Here is a 21,279-nt window from a genome sequence, read left to right as displayed (position 1 = left end):
TAAGTCCGTACGACGATAAGCGGTATATTATACCTGATTCGACCGACACATTACCATGGGGACATTACCAGATACCCTTATAAAATATAATGTAGTATAATGTGTGTGTGTGTGTATGTGTGTATGATATATTGTTATGTAACATATGTGTAATATATTGTAACGATTAAAGGAAAGGATGTATTAATAAAGATTTTGTATTTCATATATTTCATGTATATTTCATATATTTTATACGTTGTACACATTATATTTTTCTTAAAATAAATAGTCTATATGAATTTGTTAATATAGTTCACTAGGGTGGTGGTTAAACATACGAGAAAAAAGCTACGTGAAATTAATAGAAAACGATCAATTTATTAAATCACTTTCAACAAACTTTTGTACACGAGATAATCGAAGAAAGAATAGATGGAGCGGACACTGATATCAGTAAAGCGCGATGTTTATCGTACGAAGGTCGTGAAACGATTAACCGAGGGTTTTGCCGCTTAAAAGAATACGAATATAACATGTAATCGAGTCAGCTGTTTTGAACTGGGAAGTGAGCGTGAGGGGCGCGCGCGGTAAGACGCACGAGGCACGAAAAACCTCGTAAACACGACGGGCGCGGGATATATAGGTATATACATAGAGTGAATACAATACGCGAGCAGCTGATTTTGATTTAGTGAGATGTAAATGAGAATTATATGTGAAAACATGAATGCAAGCATAATGCGAGAAGAAAAGAATACAAGAAAAATTCTTAACATTACCGCCCGCCTCAGGGGCGTTGTAACGTCACTGAGCACAAAAACAATGAAGAGCGATGAATAATTACAATGAGAATGCGATACAATTGAGATTTTGAAAGATGAGATGAATTAAAAAAGAAAGAGAAAAAAATTAAGTTGCGACGGGGAGCGGAATTAATTTAACAATCGGCCGTTTAAACTCAGACGCGGAGGTGCGAACCATAACGACGCGTACGCGTCCGTCGTTTCCCGGATGCGTAGCTGTCACGCGCGCGAGAGGCCACTTCGCGGGTGGATATCGTTCGTCCAAGACAAGAACAAGATCTCCGATTTGTAGCGGTCGTGTGGAGAGATGCCACTTGTTCCGGATTTGAAGTCGTTGGAGATATTCCGTTGACCACCGAGACCAGAATTTATCCATCGTTTGGCGAACAAGCTGCCAACGGGATAGCCTTGATGTTGGAATCTCATATAGTGAGGCGGCTCTGGTAGGACGATGATTGGCTCGCCGATGAGGAAATGCGCTGGAGTGAGCGCGCTGACGTCTGCCGGATCGTCGGATAGCGCGCAAAACGGTCTGGAGTTGAGCACCGCCTCGATTTGAATAAGAAGTGTGCTGAACTCTTCATAGGTCAGCACGGTGTCGCCGATGAGTCGCCTCAGATGGAACTTCGTAGACTTTACTGCGGCTTCCCACTTGCCTCCGAAATGTGGAGAGGAAGGAGGGTTGAATCTCCACTCCGTTCCGTCAGCGGCAAGCAAGTGAGCAAGCTCTGCGACTTCTCGAGATGCGGAATCGAAGAGTCGTCGGAGTTCAGCGTCTGCTCCGACGAAATTCGTTCCGCAGTCGCTGATGAGGGTCGTACAGCGTCCTCGTCGTCCAATGAATCGGCGGTAGGTGGCGAGGAAACCTTGCGAATAATCCGTCGAATAATCCGTCGCCAGATCCAAATGTACTGCTGAAGTGGAGAAGCAGACGAAAACGACGAGGTACGCTTTGTATGACCTCGACGCTCGACCTCTCCAGGTTCGGAGAGTGTAAGGTCCGGCGTAGTCCACTCCAGAGGTTAGAAATGGGCGCGTTGGTGTAACTCGTGATGATGGAAGAGACCCCATCATCTCTTGCGCAGTTGCAGCGCGATGGCGAGCGCATTTGACGCAGCGGCGTATTAAAGCGCTGACTGGAGCGCGTCCTCCCAGGATCCAGTATTGTTGGCACAGCGTGGCTAAAACGACTTGGGTACCGCCATGGAGAGTTCGATCGTGAATATCTGAAATAAGAAGACAAGACAACACAGCATCGCGAGGAAGGATCGCTGGATGTCGTCCGTCTGGGTCGAGAAGTGAGTTCTTAAGACGTCCTCCAACACGAAGGATTCCATCAGCGTCCACGAATGGAGCCAACTTGAGAAACGGATGAGATCTCGGCAGTGGCGTTTTAAGGGTGCACACCTCAAGCTCGTGCGAGTAGTAGGCTTGCTGGGTGTGTTTTATCCAAAACGTTCGAGCGGTGTGGATCTCGTCCGGGTGGAGAATTCGAGAACAGTGACGATCGGTCCTTTTGCCTACTGCACGGCTGCACAGGATCCATGCTATGACATGAAGAAGTCGAGTGAGGCTAGAAAAACGCTCGATTAGATCCCAGCAAGAAGCAGGAGTACTTACTGCGACTGCTAAGACTCTGCGCGATCGTTTTTCCTCCATATTAACATCATCATCAATAGGAAGAGATGTTGATGGCCACCCTACTGAAGGACCCTGAAGCCAGATAGGTCCACGCCACCACAGCTCGTGTGATTGAAGCCGCCTTGGAGAGAGCCCTCGAGAGATACAGTCGGCTGGATTTTCACAGCCAGATATATGATGCCATCGTGCGTTTGGTGCGAGCTCCTTGATAGCAGCGACTCGGTTGGCGACAAACTCCTGCCACTGCGATGGATGTCTGCGAATCCACGCGAGACAGACGCTTGAGTCGACCCACAGATGAGCTGGAACGTGTTGATTGTTGAGGATTGAGCGAACACGAGCCAGAAGACGAGTCATGAGAACAGCTGCTGTAAGCTCCAGCCTAGGTATTGTTTGCTTTTTGAGCGGAGCCACCTTGCTCTTAGCCACCAGCAAGGTGACCTTGGCATCTGCGAAATTAGAGATGGAGCGGATATATAGCACTGCTCCGAGTGCGTCCCGCGATGCATCTGAGAATCCATGAAGTTCGAGACCTTGGCTGCTGGATGATGTGCCGAGCCATCGAGGAATTGAAAATTCGGAGACTCCTCGGAGATCCTCATCGAAGCGCTTCCATTCTTGGATGAGAGATTGTGGCAGGGTATCATCCCATCCGAGATTTGATCTCCACAAGTTCTGGATGAAGACCTTGCCGATGATTGTAACTGGAGAGAGCCAACCGAGTGGATCAAAAAGTTGAGCGACGCGGGATAGAGTGGCCCTCTTCGTAAACTTGATGATCGGATCGGAGTTGCTGACTTTGAACTTGAAGGCGTCAGAAGCTGGATGCCACGTGAGACCTAAAGTGCGAGCCTCAGATTGCAACTCTCGAGTTGAGGTGAGCGCTGACGAGTCAGAGAGCTTCTGCAAGATCTCCTCACAGTTGGTTGACCATTTCTGCAGCGTGAAACCGCCCGCCTTGAGGAGCTGCACTAACTGAATGACTTTGGATTGTGCATCCTGTGGATTGTCGGCACCTGAAAGCACATCGTCGACGTACATGGCCTTGCGTACGATCTCCGATACCTGAGGAAAGGCGAGTTCCTCGTCCGTTGCGAGTCTCTGTAGAGCTCGCAGAGCCAAATAAGGCGCACAGGTTAAGCCATAAGTGACAGTCGTGAGCTGATAGCTTCGAGGCGAGTCGGTCGTGCTCCACAGGATCTGTTGAAATTGTCGATCTTCTTGATGTATCACGATTTGCCGGTACATCTTCTCGATGTCCGCGGCAAATGCGAAGGCGTGCGTTCTCCAGCGGAGGATGACGGCGTCGAGATCCTGCTGGAGCTTAGGACCAGCGTGCAGACAATCGTTCAATGACACTCCTGTAGAAGTGCGAGCTGAGCCGTTAAATACTACTCGCAATTTGTTTGTCGAGCTTGTTTCACGTAGCACTCCATGATGCGGCAGATGTATGATGGGCTGAGAAGATGATGAAGATGGCGTCATGTGACCCAGAGATTCGTATTCCTCCATGAAATCGGTGTACCGAAGGCTGCTTCACCTTGGATGCGTTGACGCATGCGAGCGAAAGAGCGTCAAGCGGCAGGTAGAGAATCGCCAAGATTGTTGTTTGAAGATCGGAAGGGCAGTCGAACTGTATATCGCCCTGTCTCATCTCGCGAATGTGTATTGCGAAAATGATCTTCGCAAGCCTGTTCGTCTGGAGTGAGGCTTGGAAGGATTGAAGGACGGATATCTTCCTGCTCCCAGAACCGTTGAAGAGCATCCTGGAGATCCACTTCTTGAGGTTGACAGCAAGAGACAACGTACGACGAGCGACACGAGGTGGCTTGAGCGTGGACTGGACCAGAAACAATCCAACCTAACGAGGTGTGTTGAGCGACGGGCGCGCTGAGTGGTCCACGTCGGATCTCGCCGAGCAACAAAGTACCGTACACGTCGGCGCCGAGGATGATGTCGATCGGTCCTGGTGACGCGAAATCAGGATCAGCCAGTTGCAAATGATTGAGATGACTCCACGAGGCCGTCACTGGACTTGCAGGTATCCGACCGGTAACTTTCGGAATGACGAAGGCCGACACGGAGAGTTCGATAGACGGATCGTAGTGTGAGCGAAGCGTCAAGGCTACCACGCCTCGAGACGATCCGATATGCTGAGCGCCGACGCCCATGATTGGCACAGAAGCTCGAGCACGAGGAAGATGCAGCAGCTGGATCAAGGACTCCTTGATGAGCGATATCTCTGAGCCCTGATCGAGAAGCGCTCTTAATTTAATGCTAGCTCCTCTGGAATTCACAAGAGTGACACAAGCAGTCGCTAGAAGTACCTGAGTACGTTCAAGGTGAGCGGCAGCGGTGTGTGAATGCACAGCGGTCGTCGTAGAAGATCCTGAAGACTTTGAGACCGGTGCTGATTCCGTAGTCGGAGCGCTCGTTGAGGTACTTGCGACGGGAGAGACTTGGTTGTGAGTTGTCACATCACGATGCAGAAGAGTGTGATGCTGCGACTTACATTTCCGGCAGCGTTTAAGCGACCGACACTCATTGAGCCTGTGAGCGCCGAGACAATTAAAACAAAGCGACTTCTTGCTAACGATGTCTTGTCGCTCAGCTAACGACTTCGATGCGAAATCTGAACATGATGAGATGTAATGTGAGGCACCACAGCAGGAGCAGCTAGTAGAATTTACTACGGCCGCGTGAGCTCGGGCTGAGGTCTTCGGCTTCTGGTTTGACTTCTGCGATGCTGAAGTCGTGGCTTGAGCGCGTGATTGTACGGATTCGAGAGCGCGAACGCGTTTTTCAAGGAAGAGCTCCAGCTGATCAAACTTCGCGAACTCATGCGAAGTTCCTTGATCGAGCTCCCATTCTTCAAGCGTCCTTGCATCGAGTCGTCGGGTGATGAAATACACGATGATGACATCTCGTTGCTGCTCAGGTGTGCCGAGTGATTGCAAGGCTCCGAGAACTTCCTTTACAGTAGCGAGCATGGATTTGAGTTCAGCACTTGACTTCTGAGCGATCGGTTTGATGCTGAAGAGCCGATCGAGATACGTCGTGAGGATGACGCGTTTGTTGTCATATCGCGCTGTGAGCGCATCCCAGGCGCGTGAGAAATTTTCCGATGTCACTGGAATATTCGCAATGTATCGTGCTGCTTCGCCTGTCACTTGTGACTTGAGATAATGCAGCTTTTCGACCGCTGAAATATCTGTATTGAAAATCACCATTGACTTGAATAGATCACGGAAGGACGGCCACTCGTGATATTCTCCAGCAAACTTGGGCAAGCTGATCTTCGGCAATGCTCGACAGATGCTTGAATTTGGCTTAGATCCGCCGGAATCGTCTGATTTCGTCGTGAGAGTGTCGCGGAGAACCATGATATTCGCCCGAGATTGGCAGTAAGCCTCTTCGCAGGTTGAGTAGAGATCATCCATAAAATATGTATGCTTACTTATCTCTTCCGTCAAAGCGCCGACAAGTTTGTCATGGTTTTCGTAAAATCGCTCCCAGTTGGCTTAGAGTGATTTGAGGCGAGTGTCAAGATAATGACGGTTGACCTTGTCACTTCATAGTTTCTTCACGTTATCGTAAGATCGAGCGATGAGGCCGTAAAGATTATTTTGTTTTTTCACAACAGAGCCGAAAGTTGCCATCGTGAATAACGAGCGCACAAGGTCACAAAACCACCGAAAAATTTAAACAATTTTTAACCGTCACTGATAGTCAAGCACACTAGAAAAGTCACTGTCGAGAGGTGTGCGAAAGGTGCAACTGTCACTGCACGATAGAGCGCGAGAGATAATGTATGAGCGCGAAAGCACCGCGAAAGAGAATGTATTTGAGCGCGAGAACGCGCAAGAGAAAATGTATGTAAGCGCGAGAGAGCGCGAGATATAGAGTATGTGAGTGCGAGAGAGCGCGAGATATACACTTGAGAGAGGCGCGAGAGAAGCGCGAGAGACACTGTATCCACGCACGAGAGAAGCGCGAGAAAAGCGTTAGAGACAATATAGATAAGCGCGAAAGAAGCGAGAGAGAGAATCGCTGATTGATTTTGATGTCGCGACGAACGATCGAAAATCAGCGAACGATTAGCATTCGCACTGAGATTATCAAACTTAGAATCCGGCTCGAAGGACCATTATTGTTAATATAGTTCACTAGGGTGGTGGTTAAACATACGAGAAAAAAGCTACGTGAAATTAATAGAAAACGATCAATTTATTAAATCACTTTCAACAAACTTTTGTACACGAGATAATCGAAGAAAGAATAGATGGAGCGGACACTGATATCAGTAAAGCGCGATGTTTATCGTACGAAGGTCGTGAAACGATTAACCGAGGGTTTTGCCGCTTAAAAGAATACGAATATAACATGTAATCGAGTCAGCTGTTTTGAACTGGGAAGTGAGCGTGAGGGGCGCGCGCGGTAAGACGCACGAGGCACGAAAAACCTCGTAAACACGACGGGCGCGGGATATATAGGTATATACAGATAGAGTGAATACAATACGCGAGCAGCTGATTTTGATTTAGTGAGATGTAAATGAGAATTATATGTGAAAACATGAATGCAAGCATAATGCGAGAAGAAAAGAATACAAGAAAAATTCTTAACAGAATTAAATCACATTGTCCTTATGTATCCAAGAATTGTGTGAATTGTCAAATCCCAGCCATTTCACGTAAACCTCGTCACCCCTCCTGCGCAGTACTTTCTCCACAAGATACACGTCCGGATAATTCGCGCGATGCAACTCATACTCGTAAAACGCTCCAGCGACAGATGTTTTGCGATAGTCCTCGAGTAGATAGCTTACGGGATTAGTACGCTGCACTTTAACAATCTTAAAAACCTCCGTCGTCCAATTTGGCGTGTTACCCTTCTCGAAAAGTTTCTTGTACTTGCTAACGCGTACCGAGTCACCTACTTTGAATTTCGCCGGAGCGGCAATCTTTATGTTACTATATACCGTTTTTAAAAGTTTATCAGCGATCGCGGGGGTGACGTCGGTGGGTCGCATGCCGATTGTTCGGTGCTTGCGCGCGTTATAATCCGATACGAGTCGCGGCAACGTGTCGATCCACTTGTAAGTTCCATTCAGCGTAAACATCTTCCACATGTCGTTCTTCAGCGTACGATTGAATCGCTCGACGACCGATGCCTTCATTACCGAATATGTAGAATAATGATTGATGTCATGTTTCCGTATAAGTCGTTGCACGTCAGCGTTGTAAAATTCCTTCCCCATATCAGTTTGCATGTTTTTCGGGCATCTCTTGCTCTCTCGAATTATTTCGGCGATAGCGTCAGCCGTCTCGCTTCCGCCTTTACTCTTGAGTGGTACGGCCCACGCGTACTTGCTCAACACATCGATGATGGTGAGTATGTAGTGATAACCTTTGTTGAAACGAGAGTACGGACGCATCTCGACGATGTCGGCTTGCCACAGATTATCATATCCTCGCACTATGACATGTCTTCGGGGAAAATTTTTTCTCGCCGGCGCGTGCAGTTCGTTCACCAACTGCCGTCTCACCAAACTATGTTGTTTCATCGCTTCGTCGGTTTTTCCCGATCGTCGTTTACTGCTGTTTATTTTATCGCTCATTTCCGTTACTGAGCCGTTCGTAGCCATTCTTGACCCGTTCCTGAGCCGTTCGTAGCCGTTCTTGAGCCATTCGTAGTCGTTCTTGACCCGTTCTTGAGCCGTTCATAGCCGTTCTTGCGTTGATTACTTCAGTTCTTGATTCGTTCGCAGCCTTGTTCACAGTCGTTTCTAACCCATTCGTAGCCGTTCCTGACCCGTTCGCAACCGTTCCTGACCCGTTCGCAGCCATTCCTGAGTTGATAATAGCCTTGTATGTAGCCTATAATGACTTGTTCGTAGCCCTCGTTCGCAGCTGTTGCTAGGCCGTTCACTACCACTGCCACTCATTGTAGTTAGATAGCAGTTCGATAATCCTTCGTAGCTGTTCGATAATTGTTCGTAGCCGTTCGATAACCCTTCGTAGATGTTTGATAACCGTTCGATAGCCGCTCCTAACCCGTTCACTGCTGCTCATTCAGGTTGATAGTCGTTTTTGAGTTAGCGTTAGCCGCGCGTTGAAGTTCGTTTATCGCAATCTGTACTGCTCGCACGTCCTTCTCAAACGAAGTCAACTTCTCATCTGATTCTTTCTGTTGATTCATCAATCTTTTAACGCAGGATTTGTTGACAGCACCAGTGTCAGCTTCAGGTTGCGCTACACGACGAATCTTGCGCGATCTTGCATCATAGTCTGTAGCGACACGACACAGAGCGTTTCCGCGCACATAACTTCTCACCAATCTATCCCAATGATCGCTTGTGCCAGTTGCATCATTTCTCCGTTCGAATAATCCAAATTTGTTGATAGACATTTTTCGGTGCGAATGACGCCGATCGACTGATTAGTTTCGCCGAGACCCCGTTTAATTTATAATAATGCCTGCTTCGCGAAGTTCCTCGATGATCGACAGGATCTCGTTGTCGTGAGCGTTGTGGCCAGCTCGGCGCGAAGCATCGAGCAATCGTACCCGATCCACTAGCTCGTTGGGGTCGTCCCAGTGCACGTAATCGATTTTATTGTCGGTTAGCGTCATCGCTTGAGGCATGAATACACCCTTTCCAGATTTTTTCTTTTCAATTGACATCAACGGTGCGATTATTTGTTTGTATTTGTATCCCCTGTTGCTCCGTAATTGACCTTGCGCATCATATTTGCATTTATGCGCATTCGTCGCCAATAATATGCTCTTGTATTTTTGCATATCGTGTTCCGTGTAAATAACGTCATCGGGAATCCTCTTGAAGACTAGCTCGTATAATCCAGGTGTACCAATGTACTTTACTTTGTCTATAATTATAGAATCATATTTATCCATGTCGAATCGTTTGTTACCGAGCAACATTCCATCCTTGTCGAAATAGACACTATATACGTAATCGATCTCGTTTTTTTTATCGCCACCGAGGAGAGCGCCCATGTATTTTTGTCCCAGTGGTCCAAAGTGTTCTCGCAACATTTCTTGACCTTCCGATGTTTGTAACGTGTTTCGAACGGATGTTTCAAGTGAATTGCTTGTGGTTTCGAAAACATTTTCGTTTGCGAGTGATTCGGGTATTGTAAATGGTACGATTCTCGTTGTCGCGGACTGTGTAGAGGTGGACGGTGTAGAGCTTATCGGTGGTTCATCCAGTAAAAATCCGTCCGATGTACGTGACGTCAATGAGCGATTTGTGTTTGGTCGTTTTCTCTTTTTTGGTGTCGCATCTTCCTCCTTCTCCTCGTACCGCTTAACAGCAGGTAACGTTTTAATTTTCACGTCAGCTTTATTCTCAGGTTCGTTTTTCACTGCGATCAAGCTCGCGTTGTCGACAATCTTTTGTAGTGGTTCGATAATAGGTTTAAAGTGAGTCTTGACTGCGATATCGTCATCGATCTTACCAGTCTTTAAAGCACGATGTCTCTTACGGATCGATTCGCTCGTTTTCACAATTTCCTTCGCAATCTTTTCACGCTCGCGAATGTTATCGTTATCAGCCATGTCTGCAGAGTGCTCGCGTTTCACTCTTCTCGACAGAATATCGGCAGCGACTAATCGTTTTGCGGTATCGCAAACTCGTTAAATCCTTTTCTGTATCGCCCGTTTGTAAGCAAGCTGTCCTTGTCTATCACTAGGAATCCATACTTTTGTTGCCAACAAATACGACATAATTTACTGAAATCTTCGTACGACATGTCGGTATTCACATGATCGTTGTACACGTGTTTCAAGTTGGTACCGTACTCTCTCTCTCTCTCTCTCTCTCTCTCTCTCTCTCTCTCTCTCTCTCTCTCTCTCTCTCTCTCCCTCTCCCTCTCTCTCTCTCCCTCGCTCTCTCTCTCCCTCTCTCTCTCTAGAGACTCTTTCTCTCGTTAGAGACGGGTTTAACGGCACCACATCATCGCCGGCATGCATAACCGCAGGTGTTCCTCAGGGCTCCGTGCTGGGACCGCTATTGTTTACTCTTTATGTTGCAGACATTAGCAAAGAATTGCAGTATTGCAAATATAATTTCTACGCGGATGACCTGCAAATTTATTACCACTGCGAACCATCGGATTTACCCGGCGGTATGCGGAGGGTAAACGATGATATCGATTCCATAGTTCAATGGGCTACCAATCGCGGACTGACACTCAATTCAAAGAAGACGCAAGCTATTATTTTTGGCACAGCTAGACTCGTGAATACAATCAAACAAGACATACTACCTACGATCAGCATCAAGGAACAGGCCATCGAACTCTCCACCAGTATTAAATATCTTGGCGTTACAATTACCAACACACTGTCTTGGAATCTACATGTTCAAAGTGTAGTCAAGACGGTACGTACAAAATTATATCAGCTTAAATTAACTAAACATCTGTTACCGAAGGAACTCAGACTGCGCCTGATCGTCTCACTAGTTTTTCCATACCTCGACTATTGCTGTGCGGCGCTCACGGACATAACTGAACAGCAGAATGTGCAGCTCTATAGAGCAATTAACGCCTGTATTAGATTTGCGGCCAACATAAGATGGAGCGAGCATGTGACGCCGCAATACCGAGAATTTCGCTTGCTTAAAACAGAGGCTAGAAGGAAGTATTTCATAGGCTGTCAGCTTTTCAATATCATCTGCACACAGGAGCCGAGAGTCATCTACAGCGAATTTACCTTCAAATCTACAACGGCATTGAGGGAGACGCGGGCCTCGGGGGACCTACTCTCTCTGCCTCTGTGCAGGACAGAGTTGTATAAACGCTCTTTCAAATCCAGTGCATCCAAGCTCTGGAATGACTTGCCGTCTGATATACGCGAAGCGCGAACTATAAATGAGTTTAAATGTAAACTATACGATTATCTGCTCAGAACGACCTTATTTTAGTTTCTGGCGGGGGATACTGCTGCCTCATTTTAAATTTTAAATTTTTTCTTTATTTTCATTTCTTTATTTTCATTTTTCATTATTTCTTCTCTTTGGCTCTTTATCTTGCTAATTTGCAATCATCGATTATCGTATGACATCACTCATTCCTCATGTACACTTCACTCATGCATAATATTTTGTATTTTTCATCCCATCATGACCATGAATTACGTCATCATATATTTATATAAATATACACACAAATGTAGAGGATGCATGCGCCAAGCGAACGAATGCTCATTCATACCTAATTGCTTATCTCTAGTGGTAGTAAGAATTACTTGAATTACTTATATTACACGACACACTGTGCATGACTTTTGTATATATTTGTTCTTATTGCTTGTATCTAGTACTTTGTGCGCTTGAGGAGACGTAGTCCCAGAGCGCTTTCAATAAATATTTGCTTTCTCTCTCTCTCTCTCTCTCTCTCCCTCTCTCTCTCTCTCCCTCGCTCTCTCTCTCTCCCTCGCTCTCTCTCTCCCTCGCTCTCTCTCTCTCTCCCCCCCTCCCCCCCTCTCTCTCTCCCTCGCTCTCTCTCTCTCTCTCTCTCTCTCTCTCTCTCTCTCTCTCTCTCTCTCTCTCTCTCTCTCTCTCTCTCTCTCTCTCTCTCTCTCTCTCTCTCTCTCTCTCTCTCTCTCTCTCTCTCCCTCTCTCTCTCTCCCTCTCTCTCTCTCTCTCTCTCTCCGGCGACAATGGTCTCAAATACACACGAATTAATATTATATAATACGGCGGCGCTCAGTCTCTCTGGAATTTCCGGTTTCGCTCTCTCTCTCTCTCGCTCTCTCGCGATTGGCGTGACCGCTCCGCTTTTTGCCCCGCGATTAGGTTGGGGTGAACGCACGTCGTAACGACCACGTCACAATATATATGTATATACTTTTAAAAATATTTTTACTAATAGAAAATAAAACTTACCAAATACTGCAGCAACCTTAGTTACTTAGGAAAATCTCTCTTTTTTTGTTTCCCACAACCACTAAAATTGATTGAAACAGCCTTCTTCATGAGTAATTTCATTACTGATGGCACTATTTCTTTTATAGTTTCTCCGGAAGCAAAGTTAAGATATTTTACCTATATAAGAATTAAAAGAATTTTATTCATATAAGAAAGTTAAATTGCTTTGAAGTAGACTATGTTATATTTCTAATTTTTTTATATTTATTTCTAATTTTTTAATATTATATTTTAGCAAAATAATAATCTGCGATTTTGTGCTCATTTCTTCCTTTTATATCAAATCTATATTTAATATATAATATGCTCTTTCAAAAATATTGTGGAATTAAGTTCGTTACTTTATATTTTATTCTTACCAAAGATATAAAATCTTCTTCAGAATTTGCTAAGCATTGATCTATTATCTCTTTCATTAAAAGACTCCATTAAAGAAATTGGAAGTTGGCGACTGAACTTGTTTATTGTATTCATATTATTATTTTAAATTAATAGGGAATCTAATTTTAATTTCATTTTTTGCTGTTCCTTTCTCGATGCGATTATTTCAAATCTAATTTCTTCTATTACTTTAAAAATCTTTGTTAAAACTCCTGAAAAAAATGATATAAAAATTATATTTATTTAATCGAAATAACTACATTAAGTCCTATTTTTAAACTAGAATAGGGCTGTAACGAAATTTTACCTTCTTTAATTTGTTGAATATTATTGTTTCACTTTTCTACATGAACTTCTTCATTACTTTTTGTATTTTTATTAGTACATGTTGTCGAATTATTGTTTGTAGTTTGACTTTGTAATGCTTTTTTTATGCTCTGTTTCTGCTATTTTGCTATTTGTAATAAAATTTTATGCATTTTAAAAAGATATTAGAATGGAATAATAAAAATAAATGATTTATGAGATACTTCATTTTATTCTGATACATTTTGACAAAAATATATGAAAAATCTCATAATATACTCATTTTTCGATAATCTTACCTTAATAATTTTTTGCATAAAATAATGAACTAACGCACTAGAAAAATGCATAGTTGTTAAACAAAAAGTATGCAGTTGCACAATTACAAACTGCATTTTTTTTTTTAAATTATAAGAATGTTTTTCTTGCACCAATATTAATTTATCTCATTATTATATGTAAAAAAAATCTTAAGATAAGATTATTGAAAAATGAGTTAAGATGATTATAAGATATTGTATGTATACAGGGTGGCCAAAATAAAGCGTGACGAATTTTTATCTGCAAAAATATTGTTTCTAGAGAAAAATGTTTCAAATAAAAGTTGTAGAATTTTAAGGGGAAAGAAGTTAACGCTATTGACTTTTTCCTAAAGGGTGATTTTCAAGGTCATTTGAAGGTCATATATGTTTTTTAAATGGAACTACCATATTTTTTGTAAAAAAATATGTAATTTGCAACTATAGTAGCTACATATTTTTTTTATAAACAACTATGTGTTTTCTTTGCACCAATTGATTCCTCTTATTATTTTGTGCATAAAAGTATTAAGGTAAGATTATCGGAAAATGAATATTTTACGAGATATTTCATAGTTCATGTAAGATATGTTAAACTTAAGTATGAAATATCTCGTAAACTATTCACTTTTTTACTAGTTTACTCTTATAACTTTTTATGTAGAATATTGCGAGGAATCGATTTATTTTTTGGCTACTTCGTGTTAATTCGTCGGTGCGGGATGTTAGGATCGTATATATATGTATAATGTGAAATGAATCGAGTCTTTTTGGTGAGCGGTTAATTTTACTACTTTAATTATATAGAAAAAGTCCAGCGTTTACAGTCGCGCTCGCACGTCTGTGCTCGACAATGGTAGATGGTCGAATCTCTCGAAGATTCTTCGCAAAAGGTTATTGTCTCGTTTCGTATTTTTGTTTTTATCTACCTGTCTCGTCCGTTGTGTTTGCCACGTGTTTATTTTCTCTCGCGTCTCGCTTCTTGTTTCCGTCTGGTGTATGTCTTTATAAGTAATCCGGGGAATATGTGACTATATGATCGCCACAGGACTCCTCCGCCAGTGCTATGCCGATAGCACGATATCCGCTGTTTCTGCATTACCGCGTGCTTGACATGCGCGGATTTCGATTATTCGGACGCTGACACAGATACATTTTTTTTTTTTTTTTTTTTGCGACGTAAGGTTATACCGAACAAAAAAAAACAAAAGAAAACGCTGATATACAATAATATTGTTCGTCCTCGCATATGCGTACGCGTGTCACTCCCTCGAGAAAGGAATTATATAATTAAAAAAAAATCAATAAATAAAATGAAATAAATTAGCGATGTCCGAACGAAAATAAAATAAAAATAAAATATTTCGCTCAATGCAACGACTATTCAAAGCCTCGCGGTCCACAATAATTGTTTCCGACGTCACAGGCCCGCCTGGAAGCGGTCCGGGAACCGGACTCTCCTTCCCGCTCTCGTTGTCGTTTCGTTCTCTCGGAGCGGTAGCTCCGTGTCCTCGCGCGCACTCCGCTGATCGACCTCTGTGTCTCGGCCCCGCGCTGTCGATTCTGGTGGGCCCCTAGACTCTGTTTCGTATTCTGAAATCAGATACGCAGGTTTTATCCGATCTATCGAGATCGCTTTTTCCTTGCCGTGCATACGCACGACAAAAACTTTGTCGCTGCGGCTGACGACCTCGTACGGTCCCTCGTATGGCGCCTGCAGCATCTTCTTCGGTCCGTCCTGTCGTACGAACACCTGCTCGGCCGTCGCTAGATCTTTATACACGAACGGCCATCGCTCCCCGTGTCGGGTTCCGTCCACCGGTCGCAGTCTCTCGAACTGTTCACGCAGCGTCCTGACGAAATCGACGGCACCGTCCTCGCCGTCCGTCGGCCGCCGACTCAGGAACTGCCCCGGGATTCTCAACGTTTGGCCGTACACCATCTCAGCTGTGGTCGCCTGCAAGTCCTCCTTCCATGCCGCTCGGATTCCCAGCAGAACCGTTGGCAACGCCTCGGTCCAGCGGCTGTTCTGCTGGCACTTGATCGCCGCCTTGAGCTGGCGATGAAACCGCTCGACCATTCCATTCGCCTGCGGGTGGTATGCCGTCGTCCTCAGATGTTGGGTCCCCGTAATCTCGCTCAGCCGTCGAAGAAGGCTGGACTCGAACTGGGTCCCCTGGTCCGTCGTAACTCGTAGAGGCGCCCCGAATCGGCAGATCCATCCCTCGTAGAAGGCCCTCGCGACCGTCCTCGCCTCCTGGTCTTCCATGGGAAACGCCTCCGGCCATCGTGTGAAGCGATCCACGCACGTGAGGCAATATCTCTTGCCCTCCGAGACTGGCATCTTGATGATGTCCAAGTGGACGTGCTCGAATCTGCTGGATGGAGCAGCAAATTTTCCCAAGGGTGCCGACACATGCCGAGACACCTTGGATCGTTGACAGGGCACACAGGAACGAGCCCACCTGTGACAGTCTATGTTTATCGACGGCCAAACGTAGCGCTGCGCCACGAGCCTGCCCGTCGATTTAATTCCAGGGTGCGCCAGATTGTGCACCAGGTTGAATGCGGCCCGACGAAAAGGCCTTGTCAGGAACGGTCGCGGCGTCGGTGTTGATGTGTCGCAATACACCGCGATCCCCGTTCCAGGAATCTCCACCCTGTTGAGCTTCAGTCCAGTTTCTCGCCGCAAATACTCCTCGAGCTCCTCATCGGTCCTCTGTGATTCCGCCAGTGCGGCGTAATCCATAGGAGACTGGAGCTCCTCGATCCTTGAAAGCGCGTCGGCCACGACATTTTCCTCGCCCGTCACGTGCCGAATGTCGGTGGTGAACTGTCCGATATAATCCAAGTGGCGGAACTGGCGCGGCGTGCTTTTCTCAGGTTTTTGTCGAAAAGCGAAAGTTATCGGCTTATGATCCGTATAAATCGTGAACGCGCGTGCCTCCAGCATATGTCGAAAATTTTTGACCGCCAGGTATATAGCCAGTAGTTCCCTGTCGTAAGCGCTATATTTTGATTCGGCTGGGCTTAGCTTCTTCAAAAAGAAGGCTAACGGCTCCCAGCCGTCGCTGCCTCACTGTTGTAAGGTCGCGCCGATGCTCTGTTCGGACGCGTCGGTAAACAGAGCGAGTTCCGCGTTTATCCTGGGGTGCCTCAAAAGAGCCGCTTGTGCCAGACTCTCTTTCGATGTTTCGAATGCCTTTTGAATCCGCGGCGTCCACGAAATCGGTGTTTTGCCCTTGACGTTGCCGTGAAGAAGGTCGTTCAGCGGCGCTAAAATCTCGGCGGCTCTCGGCAGGAATCTACGGTAGAAATTCACCATACCGAGATATCTCCGGAGATCCCTGGCCGTCCTCGGCATCTGATACGCGAGGATCGTCTCCACTCGCGTCGGCAGTGGTCGGGTTCCCCCATCGGAAACCTCGTATCCCAGAAACTCCACCTTTTGTTGGCCGAATACGCATTTCGCGGGGTTGATTATTACCCCGTACTCTCGCAGACGCTCGAACAATACTCGCAGGTGATCGCGATGTTCCTCCTCCGATGAAGACGCGACGATGTCGTCAATGTACGCGTAACAAAATTCGTAGTCGCGCAGAACCTCGTCGATAAATCGCTGGAACGTCTGCGCCGCGTTACGTAAGCCGAATGACATGTACGGGAATTCGTACATGCCAAATGGCGTGGTGATCGCCGTCTTCGGGATGTCTTCTTCCGCCACCGGAATCTGGTGATATGCATGAACCAGATCTAATGTCGTGAAAATCTTCTTTCCGCTCAAGGCTTGCGCGAAATCTTGTATATTCCGCACAGGATATCGGTCCGGGATCGTTCGCGCGTTTAGCGCTCTATAATCGCCGCAAGGTCGCCACTCTTCACCCTTCTTCGGCACCATATGTAAGGGCGCCGACCAACAGCTCTTTGAAGGCCGCGCGATTCCGGCCTCCACCATTTTCCGAAACTCTCTCTTCGCGGCTGCCAGCCGATCTGGAGCGAGTCTCCGCGGTCTGCACGCGCCAGGCGGTCCCGGCGTCGTCTCAATGTAATGCCGCGTAGCATGGATCGCATCCTTCGGACGTCCTTCCGGCCTCGTAATATCCGGATATTGCTCCAGCAACCGATGGTACTGCGTCTCTCCCGTAACCGCTTTGACGCAGGGTGCATTGCATCGGATGCATCGCCCGCGCGCGGCCAAGCTCGTCACCTGGTCGACGAGACGAGAATTACGCAGATCGACGAGAAGTCCATAATGCGCGAGAAAATCGGCGCCGATTATCGGTCGCGAGACGTCCGCGATCACAAACCGCCACGAGAACGCACGTCGCAATCCGAAATTTAGAACCATTGTCTCTGTCCTGTATGTATATATTGGTGTGCCGTTAGCGACCGAAAGTTCATAGGTCGATCTCTGTCGCGGTCCTCGAACCATTTTCCGAGGGTACACGCAGAGATCCGCGCCCGTGTCAATTAAAAAGTTCACTTTTGAGTTCGCGTCAGTTACAAACAAGCGGCGCGCACCGTATCTCGAGTCGCTCGCCGCCACTAGCGACCGGCCCCCGCGTTTCCCTGCTGCTGCATCGAGCAGGGCGCTCTACATTGTCGAGCTTCCGGTCCAAATTGCCAATGGTACCACATCCCGCTGGCTGGTGGACCACGGCTTCCCGAGCGCGCTCGCGGGCGCGAACGCGAACGCGAACGCGGACGCGAACGACGTCGGTCGTCATCATTCTCGCGGTATCGACCGTCACCGATCGCCTCGATTGACCTCCGTATGGCCGTCAGCTGCTCCGCCATCTCTTGCTGCATCGCCAGCCGCATCTGCGTCAGTCGCACCTCCAATTTCGCTACCAAGGACGCAGGGTCAATCGCGCTCTGACTCTGGGGCGTCATAAATTTCGTCGCCTCCGCCACTTGAAACATCGGCGCCCGGGTCGCCTCGACTATCGCATCCGCGATGTCCGCCAATTGTTCGGGCGTATCTGTCGCGCGCGTCACTAAATGCGGCTGAAGAAAAGCTGGCAACCGACTCAACCAGATTGTTCGTAAGACTGGTCGCCAACCACGTTTCCGGCGAGACCACGAAGGTGTCGTAAAAATTGCGACGGCTTTCGATCGCCAATTTCTTCGTGTTCAAGGAGCCTCCGAGTCTTGTGCTCCTGCGACAAACTAAGTCTCTTAATTAGCTCTCAGCGTTTCGTATGCACGTTCCGGGGGCGGGTTCATAATAATGTCGCGCACTTCGGTCGTGTAATTCGGTCCGATAGCCGTCAACGCGTAACCGAACTTCGTCGCGTCAACCGTAATCCCGGCGGCTTGGAAACTCCGGTCGACGATGCTGAACCAGAGCTCCGGATCCGACGACGTAAACTCCGGCATACGCATGCCCACACGGCTAACCTCGGGGGCAGGTAAAAAATAACCCGGTGGTTGCTCCATCCTGGCCGGTTGCATCGCAATCAGGTGCGGATTCGGCGCTTGAATCCTCGGCTGTTCGAACGCTCGCGTCTCCGGTTCCACGCGCGGAGTAGCGTCTTCGCCGTCCCGCATCACAGGCATATCACTTTTTCTTTCCCACGCACTCGACAACCGATCGCGAAATTATCACAAATTAAAAAAAATGTTTTTATTTCTTCGCGTATTCACGATCACGTCGGGGTCACCACTTTGGCTACTTCGTTCGTCGGTGCGGGATGTTAGGATCGTATATATATGTATAATGTGAAATGAATCGAGTCTTTTTGGTGAGCGGTTAATTTTGCTACTTTAATTATCTCGAAAAAATCCAGCGTTTACAGTCGCGCTCGCACGTCTGTGCTCGACAATGGTAGATGGTCGAATCTCTCGAAGATTCTTCGCAAAAGGTTATTGTCTTGTCTCGTTTCGTATTTTTGTTTTTATCTACCTGTCTCGTCCGTTGTGTTTGCCACGTGTTTATTTTCTCTCGCGTCTCGCTTCTTGTTTCCGTCTGATGTATGTCTTTATAAGTAATCCGGGGAATATGTGACGATATGATCGCCACAATTTAAAAAACAATATAGTGGTACCATTTAAAAAAACATACTTTTAAAAAAAATCTTCAAATGACCTTGAAAATCACCCTTTAGAAAAAAGTCAGTAGCGCCAACTTCTTCACCCCTAAAAATCCTACAACTTTTATTTGAAACATTTTTCTCTAGAAACAATATTTTTGGAGATAAAAATTTGTCACGTTTTATTTTGGCCACCCTGTATATAATATGTATGTGACAGTGTTATTGGTTCACCCTGTATAAATAGAAATTGTAACAGTGTAAATGAAACAATCAAAAAATTAAATAATTTATAATTATTAAATTATTATTGTTTCATTTAATGCACATTAAATTATCTTATAATTAATTATCTTAAATTATTTGATTATACTTTTTAATAAACTGTAATCAAAAAATTTATTAACAATTTTTTTATGACTATTTAAATGATTATTTAAAATTGTTAAGTTTAGCAACACAAAATATCTTTTTATAATATTTGATATCCAAATTAATTTTACCTGCAATATACATATATGTATATATTTTTTGCCAAATAATTTATTTCTATAATTTCTGTAATTTGAATTAAAAATAGAATTGTGAACATAATTATTTCAAGCATAACATAAAAACAGAAAAAAATGGAAAAACACTAATAATATAGACGCAATTATGCAATATGGGGGGGGGGGGGGACCAATCACCAATTTTTTCGATTTCGAGATTTTTATTTCAAATTGTGCCTTAATGTATCAGGCACAATTTGTAATAAAAATCTCGAAATAAAAAGAAATTAGTGGTTGGTTCCATATTGCATAACTGCGTCCATATTATGTCATAGAATTAATTTCATTTCAAATATGCATAAACGAAGAATAAATTAATATAAATTATAATAATATATAATAAATTGAATATTAATAATTTAAATATATAATATAATAAATGTCTAAATATCGAAAAATAATAGCATCTTTATTTCATACTCAGATATTATTACTTACTTTGAAATTCGGGAAAAGGCGGAACAACAGAACGTTTAGTTCGCTTTTCTGATTGTGAGTTTACATACTTTTCTGATGCTACATTTACATCGGAAGAATCACTGCGCTTATTTGGTATCGCAGTGGTAATTTCTTTTGTCGTTTTGCTGCACAATGTGCCTCTAAATCAGATGAATCACTGCTCAAGTGAGACGTTTCTTGTGCTTTATAAGCTTTTCTTGACGCATCAGCAAGACTATCTATAAAAAAGAAATTTTTCGATAGGTAGTATATCAAATAATGTAGACAAAGAAAAATATAAATAATATAAATAAACTTATCGTGAAATAAAAAATACATATTATACATACACACAAAAATGAAGCATGACACTACGCGCGCGCGCGTGTGTGTATACATCTTTTATTCGACGATAAGTTTATTTATATTATTTATATTTTTTTGTTTATATTATTGCGCGCGCGTTTTATTTGTGTACGCAACAAATTATATTACATATATTATATTATATATTTCATATTTTATTTATATTTTATTATAAAATTAAATTAGTATATATAAATACTGATAATTTTTACAATTATATTAGAAAAAAACTTTATATTATTTTTAAATCAATTTCGAAATTAATACCAATAACCAAATAAACGTTGAATTTGTGTTTAGAAAATAAAATTATATTGTTGCGCTCACGGGCCGACTGCGTGACTTATCAAAGATCGAACCACGTAACACGCACTCTCTCACACTCGCGCCGCGAAATAAAGACGCTCACGTAAAACACGGAAGAACTTTATTAACAATAACACGTAAAGTAAAAACCAAATAACAAAATACCAAATAATACCAAATAACAAAATAATAAAATATGCATCAGACCGTAACGAAACATGT

General features: G+C 44.8%; 4 protein-coding genes and 1 pseudogene across 4 annotated transcripts; 1 reads left to right on the top strand and 4 right to left on the bottom strand.

Annotated features, from left to right (window-relative positions):
* Positions 1-1,004: 1,004 nt before the first annotated feature.
* Positions 1,005-3,938, bottom strand: LOC145947317 (uncharacterized). The gene has a single exon (XM_083057121.1). The coding sequence runs from the start codon at positions 3,936-3,938 to the stop codon at positions 1,005-1,007; it is 2,934 nt and encodes a 977-aa protein (XP_082913247.1).
* A 62-nt stretch (positions 3,939-4,000) lies between these two features.
* Positions 4,001-5,809, bottom strand: LOC145947315 (uncharacterized). Its single transcript, XM_083057120.1, has one exon. It carries the CDS (start codon positions 5,807-5,809, stop codon positions 4,001-4,003), a length of 1,809 nt encoding a protein of 602 aa, XP_082913246.1.
* A 3,079-nt stretch (positions 5,810-8,888) lies between these two features.
* LOC145947314 (uncharacterized) lies at positions 8,889-10,004 on the bottom strand. The gene has a single exon (XM_083057119.1). The coding sequence runs from the start codon at positions 10,002-10,004 to the stop codon at positions 8,889-8,891; it is 1,116 nt and encodes a 371-aa protein (XP_082913245.1).
* A 571-nt stretch (positions 10,005-10,575) lies between these two features.
* LOC145947313 (uncharacterized) lies at positions 10,576-11,373 on the top strand. The gene has a single exon (XM_083057118.1). The coding sequence runs from the start codon at positions 10,576-10,578 to the stop codon at positions 11,371-11,373; it is 798 nt and encodes a 265-aa protein (XP_082913244.1).
* Positions 11,374-17,909: 6,536 nt separating this feature from the next.
* Positions 17,910-18,923, bottom strand: LOC145947312 (uncharacterized; annotated as a pseudogene).
* Positions 18,924-21,279: the final 2,356 nt, after the last annotated feature.

This window comes from Prenolepis imparis, unplaced genomic scaffold (assembly GCF_030444845.1).
Source record: "Prenolepis imparis isolate NDT839.2.m4 unplaced genomic scaffold, iyPreImpa1.0 SCAF_65, whole genome shotgun sequence".
Lineage (NCBI taxonomy): Eukaryota > Metazoa > Arthropoda > Insecta > Hymenoptera > Formicidae > Prenolepis > Prenolepis imparis.
The sequence above is the reverse complement of the archived record's forward strand: the minus strand, read 5'-3'. Positions and strand labels throughout refer to the sequence as shown.

What these genes read in the sequence shown, in the direction of transcription:
- LOC145947314 (XM_083057119.1), bottom strand. Translation starts at nt 10,004, where the DNA reads ATGGCTGATAACGATAACATTCGCGAGCGTGAAAAGATTGCGAAGGAA.
- LOC145947317 (XM_083057121.1), bottom strand. Translation starts at nt 3,938, where the DNA reads ATGGAGGAATACGAATCTCTGGGTCACATGACGCCATCTTCATCATCT.
- LOC145947313 (XM_083057118.1), top strand. Translation starts at nt 10,576, where the DNA reads ATGCGGAGGGTAAACGATGATATCGATTCCATAGTTCAATGGGCTACC.
- LOC145947315 (XM_083057120.1), bottom strand. Translation starts at nt 5,809, where the DNA reads ATGGTTCTCCGCGACACTCTCACGACGAAATCAGACGATTCCGGCGGA.